This window comes from Bemisia tabaci, chromosome 9, assembly GCF_918797505.1.
Source record: "Bemisia tabaci chromosome 9, PGI_BMITA_v3".
Lineage (NCBI taxonomy): Eukaryota > Metazoa > Arthropoda > Insecta > Hemiptera > Aleyrodidae > Bemisia > Bemisia tabaci.
This window is the reverse complement of record NC_092801.1, coordinates 32,010,476-32,025,207: the sequence shown is the minus strand read 5'-3', so window position 1 is coordinate 32,025,207 and position 14,732 is coordinate 32,010,476. Positions and strand designations below refer to the sequence as shown.

At 41.1% G+C, this 14,732-nt stretch overlaps 1 protein-coding gene across 1 annotated transcript in view; it reads right to left on the bottom strand.

Annotated features, from left to right (window-relative positions):
• LOC109030401 (NACHT domain- and WD repeat-containing protein 1) overlaps positions 1 to 9,457 on the bottom strand; it is a 92,994-nt gene extending 83,537 nt beyond the window's left edge. Inside the window, exon 1 of the mRNA XM_019041344.2 lies at positions 9,037 to 9,457. Coding sequence (XP_018896889.2) covers positions 9,037 to 9,098 — 62 coding nt within the window. The 5' untranslated portion in view covers positions 9,099 to 9,457. The remainder of the gene's footprint in view (positions 1 to 9,036) is intronic.
• Positions 9,458 to 14,732: the final 5,275 nt, after the last annotated feature.

The window sequence follows — 14,732 nt, the reverse complement described above, 5'->3', positions numbered from 1 at the left end:
GCCTCCTGCCTCCTTTAATCATTGCAACCACCCGCTTCTACCAATAGGATCCCTCCAAATCCTTTTTGTCTTCTTTGTCTATTGCTTTGTCTATCAAATTCAATAATCAGCCCGCAGACGCTATTCGAGTATTTTGAAGAATTTACCAATGATTAACACGTATCGATCCCTTTCCTTCCCACGGTTTTTCAGGAGCTTCGTATATGGACCGCGTTGTAAGCAGAAATGAACCCAGCCACATCGACTATTGCCAAATTTAATCGGGAATCTGATTTTTTACTTGAAAACGGTTGTGCGGATTTGTGTGCATGTAACAGTGAATCTTCTGCATAGTACGAAGCAAATTTCTTGAAATTTTCAAAGGCTATCCGCACAAACACTCTCTCGTGACAAAATAAACTGCCTCGTAATACATTTGGCAATAGCCTTGAAATTTAAAATGTGATAAAATAAACATCAAAATTTGTAGTGCTAGTCAAAAATCTCATGTCCGACCTCTCCTATTGACTCGATCCACTGTGCGGCGTGCGAATCGACGTCCCTGTCGTGCACTGAGAAAAAACTATGGCTTATAAACCTATTAGAGGTAAATATGGAACACCACTAATAGTAGTACCTCTACATATAATAATAGCACATATACCTTAGTTATGGTCTCTGTACCTTAATTAGGTACAGAGACCTTAGTATGGTTCACAGACCGAGAATCATTAGTTTATTTACGACTATTATAGGTGTTCCATATTTACCTCTAATAGGTTTATAAACCATAGTTTTTTCTCAGTGTGGGTTTGTAGTAAACTTTCAGAGGGAATACTGTCGTGCTAAGGAAGAACGCCGTATCAACATTCGAGAGTTGCCAAATTTCCTTTCACGTTCAGCGAACATTGTATTACACAATGTCTAGAAGGTAGTAGCACTGAATATATTGGTATGGAGTGTAGCCAACAGTGTATGTGTGTGTGAGAAATAATGTAACATATTCCTTAAAAAAAAAAAAAAAAAAAAAAAAAAAAAAAAAACACTAACATTTAATTAATAAATATAGACCGAGGCTTTTCGAAGCAAGCGCTTCATCGTCAGGGTCACAAAGAACAAATCACAAAGGCCATAATTTAGGTAATTTCAGACAAGGTAACAGATTTCAGTGGTAACAATTGATAACGAATCGGTGTAAGTTTATTAATAAAATGTGTGCTTTTTTCCCCCCTAAAGAAAATTTTACATTATTTCTAGCACTCACTGAAAAAAAACACATTGGATCTAGAGTCCAGACTCTTAAAACTCGACAAGAAAAAATACTCTTGATTCAATCAGATTCAAGCTTAAATCAAGAACCAAGCCCCTTAATTTGAGCGGATTTCCTTTTAATTTAAGCTTAAATCTGACTGAATCAAGAGTCCTTTTTCTTGTCAATGTTTTCAAGAGTCTGGACTCTAGATCCAATGTGTTTTTTTTTCCAGTGCTTGGCTACACTCCATACCAATACGAAAATTTCCTTTGATGAAATATTTATTTTTGCGGAAAATTATGAATATTTTTCCTTGACATTTTCAGGAGCTTTAGATTGAAATACGAACAAAATTCTCTGAGAGGATTGAAAGAAAAATAGTAATAGGTTTACCAGGGAATTTGTGTTTTATCAAAGAAAATTTGGCAACGCCTGAAGGTTCATACGGCGTTTTCCTTACCACGGCAGGATATAGTAAGAGCAAATTGATTCCCGGAATCCCTCAAGTGTTCCACGGGACGCGACTCCCAACTTTGGAACCAATTAATTTAACAAATCGGTCTAAGTTTATTAATAAAATGTGGTTTTTTTTTTTTTTTTTTTTTTTTTTTTTTTTTTTAAATGTTACATTATTTCTAGCACTTGGCTATACTCCATACCAATACGAAAATTTCCGATGATGAAATATTTATTTTTGCGGAAAATAATGAATATTTTTCCTTGAGATTTTCAAGAGCTTTAGATTAAAATACGAACAAAATTCCCTGAGAAAATTGAAAGAAAAATATTAATAAGTTTACCAGGGAATTTGCGTTGTATCAAAGAAAATTTGGCAACGCCTGAAGGTTCATATGGCGTTTTTCCTTAGCACGGCAGTACTACGCCGTATAAACATTCGAGAGTTGCCAAATTTCCCTCGATAAAACACTTATTTTTGACGAAATTTAAGCATATTTTTCCTTAAAATTCTCAGATATTTTAGATTTACTTGCGTACAATATTATCTAACAATTTTGGAACAAAATATTCACAATTTTAGCAGTAAATTCGGTTTTTATCAAAGGAAATTTGGCAACGTCTAAAGGTTCATACGGCGTTTTTCCTTAGCACGGCAGTACTACGCCGTATAAACATTCGAGAGTTGCCAAATTTCCCTCGATAAAACACTTATTTTTGACGAAATTTAAGCATATTTTTCCTTAAAATTCTCAGATATTTTAGATTTACTTGCGTACAATATTATCTAACAATTTTGGAACAAAATATTCACAATTTTAGCAGTAAATTCGGTTTTTATCAAAGGAAATTTGGCAACGTCTAAAGGTTCATACGGCGTTTTTCCTTAGCACGGCAGTACTACGCCGTATAAACATTCGGGAGTTGCCAAATTTCCCTCGATAAAACATTTATTTTTGACGAAATGTAAGCATATTTTTCCTTAAAATTCTCAGATATTTTAGATTTAATTGCGTACAATATTGTCTAAAAATTTTAGAACAAAATATTCACAATTTTCGCAGTAAATTCGGTTTTTATCAAAGGGAATTTGGCAACGTCTGAAGGTTCATACGGCGTTTTTCCTTAGCACGGCAGTACTACGCCGTATAAACATTCGGGAGTTGCCAAATTTCCCTCGATAAAACATTTATTTTTGACGAAATGTAAGCATATTTTTCCTTAAAATTCTCAGATATTTTAGATTTAATTGCGTACAATATTGTCTAAAAATTTTAGAACAAAATATTCACAATTTTCGCAGTAAATTCGGTTTTTATCAAAGGGAATTTGGCAACGTCTGAAGGTTCATACGGCGTTTGTCCTTAGCACGGCAGTACTACGCCGTATGAACATTCGAGAGTTGCCAAATTTCCCTCGATAAAACATTTATTTTTGACGAAATTTAAACATATTTTTCCTTAAAATTCTCAGATATTTTAGATTTAATTGCGTACAATATTGTCTAAAATTTTTGGAACAAAATACTCACAATTTTCGCAGTAAATTCAGTTTTTATCAAAGGAAATTTGGCAACGTCTGAAGGTTCATACGGCGTTTTTCCTTACCACGGCAGGATATAGTAAGAGCAAATTGATTCCCGGAATCCCTCAAGTGCTCCGCGGGACGCGACTCCGCGACTCCCAACTTTTGATCCTGAAAGATTCACTAGGGCAAGGCTGCACCAGGCGCCTTTTTTCCTGGAATCGTCCCCGGCACTGTTGCCAAATGATGCTACAAAATCACTACTTATCCCCGTTCAACCCCGCATTTTACCGCACATTGTGGTGACCCGAGACAACTTTCCGCCGCCGTTTTCTTCATCTCTTTCGAAACCGAGCCGGCTCCTAAAAAGTGGGGCGAACTTCTAATCGAGTGCTCTCAGCCTAATAATATTCCTCGAATCGTCCTTCCCGAGAAATAGAGGGCCGAATTCTGCCGTACTACGGAAGAACGCCGTATGAACATTCGAGAGTTGCCAAATTTCCTCCGATAAAATGTTTATTTTTGAGGAAAGTTATGAATATTTTTTCTTGACATTTTCAGAAGTTCTAGATCAAATTCCAAACAAAATTATCTGAGAAATTGGAAGAAAAAAATTGACAAATTTTCTTGAAAACTAATGTTTTGTTAAATGAAATGTGGCAACGCCTGAAGGTTCATACGGCGTTTTTCCTTAGCACGGCCGAATTGTTGCGTCTAGTTTTCGGGCTCGTCTTCCGCCAGGTGGCTTAGCCCGTCGAGAGAGCCCTTTTAAATGTTATCTGGAGTTTCGAGTTCCTTTGGATTTGATAAATTCCTGGTGCTTTTCTTTCGAGGCCTTTGAAAGAGAAAATAATTGATGTTTTCGAGAATGGGCCTGCAGCAAACTTCAGCTTGAGCAAAATGGAGATGTTGCATGTGTGATGGATTTGCGATTCGACCGTTGAATCTTATGAAAAAGTTCGCGAGAAACACGATGGTGCCACTGGTTTTCTCTGAAATCATCTCCCACGCTCAAGAAAAGCTCTCAAAGTGAGGCCAAAATGGAGGGGATATCCCGCCCTACCCTGAGAGTCCACCTCTACATCAAAACAAACTCTCCATGCAAAGATAGAGAGCAAATATTGGCAGGGTGCCGTGTTTTCAGTTTTGGAGTCCTCAAATAAAGTGGCAGCCCTGTCAACGTATTTGCCCCCTATCTTTGCATGGAGAGTTTGTCTTGACGTAGACGTGGACTCTCAGGGTAGGGTGGGATATCCCCTCCATTTTGGCCTCAACTTGAGAGCTTTTTCTGAGCTTGGGAGTTGATTTCAGAGAAAACCAGTGGCACCATCGTGCTTCTCGCGAACTTTTACATAAGAAACAACAGTCAAATCGCAAATTACTCACACATGCAACATCTCCATTGATGTTTTCGAGAATGGGCCTGCAGCAAACTTCAGCTCGAGCAAAATTAAGAGTTACTTCTAAAAGATGCTGCGTTGCATGGAAAAAAATAATATGTTGTTTCAGCATCTAGGATGTCAAAAATGTGTATGGTGATACCAAGATGATGCCTTTACTACCCCCGCAGTTATTTTTACATCCTGTGAATGCAAATTCAATGGACCGCTAGATAAAATACGAATTTAAGGATTCTGATATATGTTTTTAAACAAGAATTTCACGTAGAACACGATAGGTATTAGGCGATTAGGTGTCGCAGAGCGCCAGAGAGCGCTGTGAAAGCGACTCGTATGTATGTAGCTTGAAACAAGCAGTTCCAACGCCCAAGCGTTGGAGGGCGCTTCTTTGACAAAGCATATTACTACCAAATTATGTACCCGAAGACTGCCGTAGATGGAATTTAAAGTGGGATCCTTTAACCGCAAAACCCTTCAAAACTTCAGATCGACCGCGAAGAACTGAAACCATCCACAAGCACCTTGTGAAGAAATTAAGTTAGCGGCGAGTGGAAACATAAAGGATGCACTGTAAATCAGACGACGGGAAAGAGCGGCGGAACCTCTAAAGCTGGTGCGTCAACGCGATCTAGCGGACAGCGGCGCGGCGTCGCGACGCCGCGAGGTAGGGCGCGCAGGTCGCGGGGGAGCGGGGCCGCGTGAAGAGGAGTTCAGCAGTGGGGAGGGGAAGCGCGGGTCGCGGGGAAGAGAGGGACCGGCCGGCCGGCGGTGACATCGGCGCTGGCTGGACCCATATTCACGGCGTGAACACTGCCAGGCCATAGAATAATAAGCTTTATTATTCTATGGCCAGGCAGCGCTAATGTCTCCGCTAACTGGAGTTGGGGGTCCTTATTCATTCTCTTGGTCCATGACATAACCTTAAACCTTCCGCTCAATGCCGCAAACAGCTGACGTGTCGATGCTGCGCCAAGAAAATGAACCAATCACAAAGTAGCACAGTAATACGTCACTAAAATGAAGAGATCACGTGACTGTTCGTAATATTTTCAAATCGATCTGAAAGTACTGCCTTGGATATAAGTATTTAAAGCATAAGGAGGCCCTAAAATACTTTAATCAGGTAATACGTCCGTGCGAGATTGTTATGCTTAAAAGCAAAACATTTCACGAAAACTTTTACGAATACCAGATGCAGAAAATAATCCAATTTTCCCGGGTGTACCAGAATGGCGTCATTACCCATAAGGCAAAAGGGCATGTAGTATAGTACATGTTACATCGGGGGAGTCGAACGGTTGGAAAGGGCGCATCTGGTACCCAGAAGCGCCCAAAATAGCATATTCCTTAGATTGTGAAGTTAGACGTGTAGACTTATTCAATGCGCTTATCGTGATTTTTGAGCCATTTTCACAAGAAAGACTCTTCTTTATCCCCTAGCTGAAGTTTGCAATAGGCCTTTTGTGGTAACAATTATTTCAGTTCGCGCAACATTGCAACTGCTGTTGGAATCAAAAGCACATTGTGACAAAGAAGTACTATATAAAGACAAAATGATTCAAGGGCTGAGTTCTAGAATGGCACCACCTAGACATTTGGGAGGTACTAAGCTTTAATTAAGCCTCGTCGACACAAGCGCGGTTCCAGGAATTTCACGCAAATATGTTCGAGGAACTTGTTATAACTCACCTATAACTTGTTCCTGGAACCTGAAGTTCGCGGGACGAAATTCGTCCGAACTGCGCTCGTGTAGGCAAGTCCTTTGAATCGCAGGACTAAACCTTTTCCCCCTGAATGTGCACACTTAGATCGAGTTTACAGTCCGGTAGCTGCTAAAAATAACTTAACAAAACGGTCGCCAAATCATTGCTGAAACATTAATTTTGGCAGTGAGGATACAACGTTTTCGCAACCACTTTTCGTCGACCAGACGAGGTTACATCAAGATTGCTTGAATGTAAAACACTGTCATAAGACTCAATATCCGAGTTACAGTTCTACACGTATTTTCATATTCAAAATGTGCTGTAGAAAATGAGTGTGTGTGTCAAAAAATGTGTACTTCAAGATTGTGAATATTGGTTTAATTTTACTAAAAAAAAATTCCGGCCATGGAAGCTGAACTTGCGGGCTGCCGTGTTAAGGAAGAACGCCGTATGAACATTCGACAGTTGCCAAATTTCCCTGGATAAAACATGTATTTTCGACTAAATTCATGCAAGTTTTTCCTTGAAATTTTCAGATATTACAGATTAAATTGCGTACAAAATTGCCTGAAAATTTTGGAAAATAATATTCGCAATTTTCCCAGTGAATTCGGTATTCATCGGAGAAAACCTGGCAACGTCTGAAGGTTCATACGGCGTTCTCCCTTACACTGGAAAAAAAAAAAAAAAAAAACCACATTGGATCTAGAGTCTAGACTCTTGAAAACATTGCCAAGAAAAAGGACTCTTGATTCAAGCAGATTTAAGCTTAAATCAAAAGGAAATCCGCTCAAATTAAGGGCTTGGTTCTTGATTTATTAAGCTTAAATCTGATTGAATCAAGAGTATTATTTCTTGTCGATGTTTTTAAGAGTCTGGACTCTAGATCCGATGTGTTTTTTTTCCAGTGTAGCACGGTAGTGTATAGACATACCGTCCGCGAGGCCGAAAGTTCCGGGCATAGCATCCGGAGCAATCCATACTACGGCTTCAGCACCCGAAACTTTAGGCACATGAGCCCGGAACGAACGGTATGTATATGTAGCCCGTAGATTTGTTTTCAGTGTATAGTTAATGCAGCCTCTTGGAAGTTCCAAGGAAATGTTTCGAGAGACTAAATCATGCTTCGAGCATGACTCCGACACATTACGATCTCATTAAGCTTGGAATATTCTGTCATGAGTCTTAGTACAATAGACCGGTGAACAAAGCACTGAATTAAAGCGCCTCTTTATTTCCAAATCCAACGTGCAACTCCTTCTAAACTGTAGACTCTAAATGTGCCTCCTTGCCTGAAAAAGTCTTTATCTTCTTCAGATGATTCTATGCCTGAAATCCTCTTGTATTTACGATCATCACTCATAAGTCGTTTCAACAAAGAAGTAATGGATTTTCGCATGTAAATAAATAGGAACCCTACAAAGCAGCCCTTCAAGACAACACTGCGATGCAAGATCTATAAACCACATAGAAAGCAAATTCTTCAAGTTCTCAAATGCACAACAATCACTGCACTGTTTTCTAGCCTATCTGAAAAATTGAAGGGAAAATATCCGACTATGTGCATTATCAAGTTGGAAGAATGTGTTCAGAATTTTGCCTTCATTAGTCATTATCATATTCAAATTATTTTATCCCGGAAATTTTTTTGTAATCACACTCCATGCTCTTATGTTGTTTCAACAAAGAGACGATCGATTGCGAAAAATCGCATGTAATCAGGTGCAAACCCTGCAAAGCAACCCTCCAAGACGATTCACTATGATGCAAGATTTGTAGATAACAGATTATTGTGCAAATCTTTGCACGGAGGCCGTATTATGGCCTTTCGGAAATATTGAAGGCGTTGGGCAAAAAAATGTTTTAGAGAGTGTGCTTTGAATTGTTCAATAATGAAATTTCGCATGTAAATAAATCAGAACCCTGCAAAGCAACCCTTCAAGACAATACTGCGATGCAAGATCTATTTAAACAACATAGAAAGCAAATGCTTCAATCCTCGAATAGACAACAACCACTGCGTGGAGGCTGCTGTATAGCCTATCTGAAAAATTGAAAGCGAAATATCCAAAGAAATGCAATATCGAGTTAAGGGAGTGTGTTTTGCATTGTTACCTTTCCGAGGCGAGAGAGTCATATTTAATAGAGTCGTTTAAAAACGAATTTTCGCATGTAAATAAATAAGAACCCTGCAAGACAATACTGCTATGCAAGATCTATAAACAACATAGTAAGCGAATCCTTCGAATCCTCGAATAGACAACCAGCACTGCACGAAGGCTGCTGTACAGCCTATCCGAAAAATCGAAGGCGAAATTTCCAAAGATACGCATTTTCGAGTTGGGAGAGCGTGTTTTGAATCGTTACCTTTCCGAGACGAGATAGTCGTTATCATGTTCAGATTACATTATCCCTGAAATTCTTCTGTATTTACTCTCAACGCTCATCCGTCTTTTCAACTAAGAAGCGTTAAATTTTGGAATTTTGCATGTGAACAGGCAGGAACCATGCAAAGCAATCCTTCCAGACAATACTGCGATGCAAGATCTATAAACAACATAGGAAGCGAATCCTTCGAATCCTCGAATAGACAACCAGCACTGCACGAAGGCTGCTGTATAGCCTATCCGAAAAACTGAAGGCGAAATTTCCAAATATATGCGAGTTCGGGGATATATGCGTGTATTCCGAGTTGGGAGAGCGTGTTTTGAATCGTTACCTTTCCGAGACGAGGGAGTCGTTATCCTTATCGGCCCGCCTTGAGGAACAAACGTTGCCCATGGTGACACTCTTCCGACACTTCACCGATCACCGCACTTCATCTTCACTCGGTGGCCGCCAAAAGCTACTCGGCGGGCCGCCGGCGGGGCCCACGGACGAGGGAACGCGCACGGGGCTCCCGACACATCCGGGACGGGAAAACGCGGGGTCCTGACTCCTCACTGGGCTGGCTATCGCGGACGAGAGACGGGACGATCGATGCCGAGCTGCACCCCACGCCACGCCACGGCCGATCTGGGACTGAGCTCCCGAGCGCGAACCCGGGTTTGCCGTCGGCGCCGCTGGGGGCGCGGCGGGCGCCCGCGCAGGGCCGCCAACCCGGGAAACTTCCAACTTTCGCGCCGCACTATGGACCGAGTCAATGGAGATGTTGCATGTGTGAGGGATTTGCGATTTGACTGATGTTTCTTGTGTAAAAGTTCGCGAGAAACACGATGGTGCCACTAGTTTTCTCTGAAATCAACTCCCAAGCTCAAAAAAAGCTCTCAAAGTGAGGCCAAAATGGAGGGGATATCCCACCCTACCCTGAGAGTCCACCTCTACATCAAGACAAACTCTCCATGCGAAGATAGGGAGCAAATACATTAGCAGGGTTGCCGTGTTTTCAGTTTTGGAGTCCCCAAATGAAGTGACAGCCCAGCGGGTCGATTGTTGAATCGTTATCGAATGCTTCTGATCGATAAATCCCTATCTTAACAATGCTATATATCGATCAAGGTCATTCGATAACGATTCAACAATCAAGGAGCTGTCCAGCTTTCGGTGCTGTTGAAAAGGGAACAAGGCGGAGACTCGCTTATCCACGATTGGGACTGATGGTGTCGCGGTTATTCGGAAATAGCGGATATTGCAATACTGAGAATCACGGATCTAACAGGGAAACTTCTATCTTTCGCGACAGGGCAGAGCTTCCAGCTTTCGATGCTGTTGTGAAGGGAACAAGTTGGAGACTTGCTTATCCACGATTGGAACTGATGGTGTCGCGGTTATTCGGAAATAGCGGATATTGCAATACTGAGAATCACGGATCTAACAGGGAAACTTCTATCTTTCGCGACAGGGCAGAGCTTCCAGCTTTCGATGCTGTTGTGAAGGGAACAAGTTGGAGACTTGCTTATCCACGATTGGGACTGATGGTGTCGCGGTTATTCGGAAATAGCGGATATTGCAATACTGAGAATCACGGATCTAACAGGGAAACTTCTATCTTTCGCGACAGGGCAGAGCTTCCAGCTTTCGATGCTGTTGTGAAGGGAACAAGTTGGAGACTTGCTTATCCACGATTGGGACTGATGGTGTCGCGGTTATTCGGAAATAGCGGATATTGCAATACTGAGAATCACGGATCTAACAGGGAAACTTCTATCTTTCGCGACAGGGCAGAGCTTCCAGCTTTCGATGCTGTTGTGAAGGGAACAAGTTGGAGACTTGCTTATCCGCGATTCGGACAGATCTGCCGTCCTAAGGAAGAACGCCGTGTGAGCCATCAGACGTTGCCACGTTTCCTGCGATGAAAACCGACTTTACTGGGAAAATTGTGAATCTTATTTTCCAAAAATTTTCCGACGATTTTGTACGCGATTTAATCTAAAATATCTGAAAATTTCAGGGGAGAATACGCATGAATGTTGTCAAAAATACAGGTTTTATCAAGGAAAAGTTGGCAACCCTCGAATGTTCATACGGCGTTCTTCCTTAGAACGGCAGAGATGGCGTCATTCGGAAATCGCGGATGTTTCATTGGTGAGAATTGCGGATTTAGCACCCCTCCCCCCCTCCAAAATGCGTTAAAGCTCCGCATTCCACCTATCGGTGTTATTGCACGGAGAAAAAAACTTGCGTGGGACCCGAAGTTTAGGTCATATGGATCTCTGAAGTTTTCGGATTGAGCATCTGAACACTTTCGGTCCAGCTGCTGTGGTTTGGATCACACATCTGAAACTTCAGTTCTTACATCTGAAGTACTTCGGTTTTCACATCCGAAAAACTTCGGTTCTCAGATGTAAGAACTGAAGTTTCAGATATGTGATCCGAATCTCGACAGCTAGATCTAAAGTGCTCAGATGCTCAATCCAAAAACTTCAGAGATCCATATGACCTAAACTTCGGGTCCCACGCACGAGGTTTTTTTCCGTTTGAGAAGAGAAGAAGTTGGAGGCTTGCTTATCCGCGATTGGGACTGACGGTATCGCGGTTATTCGGAAATCGCGGATCTTTCAAAAGTGAGAATCACGGATCGCCCCTCTCTCCCCCGTGCATTTAAGCTCCGTATTCATTCCAGCTTTCGGTGTTGTTGAAAAGAGAATATGTTGGAGATTTCCTTATCCGCGAATGGGAATGCTGGTATCACGGTTATTCGGAAATCGCAGGGAAAGCCAGGGCTTTCATGGGATCATGCACTGACATCTCTTTTGCACCAGTCGGAATGGAACGAATCTTGTACAGTGATGAAACGCCTTCAAGAAGGAGATAGGCAATCAAACATAAATCCCGCGCGCGAATAGTTGCTGAAATAAAAACTATCTTACCTCGTCCCTCCAAAAATTTCACACGTACATTTTATAAAAATATTTCAATTGTCTGAGTCAAGTTGGAAACCTTGGAATGGACTTACGTTTCTTCGTCCGAGAAACGACGAATTCTGCCAGCTAGGCCCGCCTTTGGGAGCAGTGGCGTGGCGTGATTTGTGATATATCGATTGATGTGCCATTTAAACCTATGGAAAAGGATCGATGAACATGGTGTTCGCAGCGAACACCTTAAAATCGATTCTTTAGCACAGCTTCAAATGGGGAAATACGTTAGTCGATCATTCTGGCCTCTCCACTTTTCGGAAGAGTGATGGCTGTGCAAACTATTGCAGGAATTGGAGGAGTCACTAAAGAGCACGACAAACTTCTTTCTTCTTTTTATTATTCCGAAATATTACTTAAGACTATAAGACTTTAATACGTAATCTAGTTACTTGCATTTACAACTAAAATTATTCAAATACTAAACACTGGAATAATGCTGAGACCTAAGGACGCATCAAACTGCAGGGTGTTCATGATGATACAACCAATGTTTCAGAGCAGTCACGTGTCACAATAGGGACAGCTCATCAGAAACCACTCCGTTCAGTGTTCGTTAAAACATAATGATGAAAATAATCAGAGTGGTAGGAGTAATCGTGTTTGGACTTCTGATGGTCAAGCAACGGCAGTTATCGATGTCGAGTCAGCAAACGCAGTCTCAAAGTCGCCAGCAATTGTTTGGATGGACGGTGAAAGATAGGCAGAATCTGCAGGAAAATCCTCCGACACATCGTTCCTGTCGTCAGCCCTGACGATCTGGAATCGGAATCGATTCGTGCCTGAAAAGATAACCGATGCAAAGTTAGTCAGGTACTAACGTGGGAAAAAAATTGGTATGCAGACAGAAGGTCTACAGCAAAAATGTTCACAAGCAGAAAGTCTACATTTTTCGGTCTACATTTACAATGTCTAGAACTAAAAAGTCCACTACGAAAATGTCTAAACATAATAATATCTTCTAAAAAAAAATCCATACTCAGAAAGTTCACTTCTGAATGGAATAAGTAGAGTGAACTCACATCTGTTACTTTTTCAGTCGCATCTATGGAGAAGAATCATCGTGTATTCATTTTCCTTCAATAGATACGTTATACATACGTAGACATTTACTTTCTTAGGCATTCTAAAAGTAGACTTCTTGATTGTAGACATTTTGACTGTAGATCAAAAAATGTAGACATTTTTTGAGTAGACCTTTTTTTCGTAGACTTACTGTCCGTGATTCAAAGAATTGGACTAGATAAAGTGCGAATTTCAGCATTCGCATACACATTTCTAAAACAGAATTTCACGTAGAACACGATTCTTGCAATGAAAATTAAGTACTGAAATCAACTTATTAGAGTTTTTATTTTACATTGGTTGTGGGAAATTCGAATTGCCCGGTCACGAGAAACGTAACAAATTTGGGAACATTTTTATTTGAATTTTCAGAGAATTTTATTCGTATTATCAGATGTAGATGATTCGTATTATTTGGAAATTTCAAGAGAAAATATTCATAACACTCCTCAAAAAGAAAAATTTTATCAGAGAAAGTTTGGAAACTCTCGAAAATTCATAACGCGTTTTTCCTTACACGGAAAAAATTAAATTGCTGATTTAACAATTCAATTGCTAAAAAAAGTGACTGCCATGTTTCAATGCCGATTTTACCACACAAAAATGCTACTTTAACCGCCCCCGTGGTTAAATTAGCTTACAATAGTGGTTAAAGTAGCATTTTTTTGTTGTAAAATCTACGCTGAAACGATGCAGTCACTTTTTAGCAATTGAATTGTTAAACCAACAATTTAATTTTTTCCGTGTAAGGAAAAACGCGTATACCTCTATATTTCCCGGGGCACACTTGGAAATCAAGATACGACCTCTAGTCAGAATATCGACGAAATCATCAGACCAAACAAAAAATACTTACATTTCGCAAGTTAAGACGGTTCGCGTTGTTTGAAATTACTTGAGACGGATAATTTGCATCGAGAAACAGTTCCAATCCCATGCAGTTGGGAGAAATGCTCGCCGTCAACATCTTCGCTGCTGTTTAATAGCCAGTTTTACACCATCTGGATTCCATCAGAGTTGAGCGAAGATACTCATCCGGAATCCATTGAGTCGTTGAGTCCGTTGAGTCGTTGAGTCCGATGAGTCGTTGAGTCCGTTGAGTCGTTGAGTCCGTTGAGTCGAGTGTAAACCAAAAATACTTACAATTTGCAAGTTAAGACGGTTCGCATTGTTTGAAATTACTTGAGACGGATAATTTGCATCAAGAAACAGTTCCAATCCCATCCAGTTGGGAGAAATGCTTGCCGACATTTGCTCCAGAGTGTCAACATCTTCGCTGCTGTTTACTAGCCAGTTTTGCACCATCTGGATTCCATCAGAGTTAAGCGGAGATACTCATCCGGAATCCGTTGAGTCGCTCTTCTACGAGAGCATTTTCGGGGGATCGACCGAATTGAATCATTTTTATTTTTCGAAATCATTATCATCCTTTTTCAACGGGGAGAGGGGGGTTGGAGGAGGGTCGTATAATTTACATCAAGAAACAATTCCAATCCCATCCAGTTGGAAGAAATGCTCGCCGACATTTGCGCCAGAGTGTCAACGTCTTCGCTGCTGTTTAATAGCCAGTTTTGCACCATCTGGATTCCGTCGGAGTTGAGAGAAGATACTCATCCGGAATCCGTTGAGTCGCTCTTCTTCAAGAGAATTTTCGGGGGATCGACCGAATTGAATCATTTTTTTCGAAATCATTATCATCCTTTTTCAGCGAGGAGGGGGATGGAGGAGGGACGTCAAAATATGAGCAGCAAAATTTTGGCAAATGCATTCGGCAATTACTTTAGGAAATCAAACACTCGGGACTGGCTAATAGCTCTTCATCAACTCACAGTTTTCTCCTCCTCCTCCTCCTCCTCCCCCCCTCCTCCTCCTCCTCCTCCCCCCCTCCTCCTCCTCCTCCTCCTCCTCCCCCCCTCCTCCTCCTCCTCCTCCTCCTCCTCCTCCTTCTTATTTTTCAAATGAATAGTTATTTATTGGTTTTCTGTACAAGAAATTA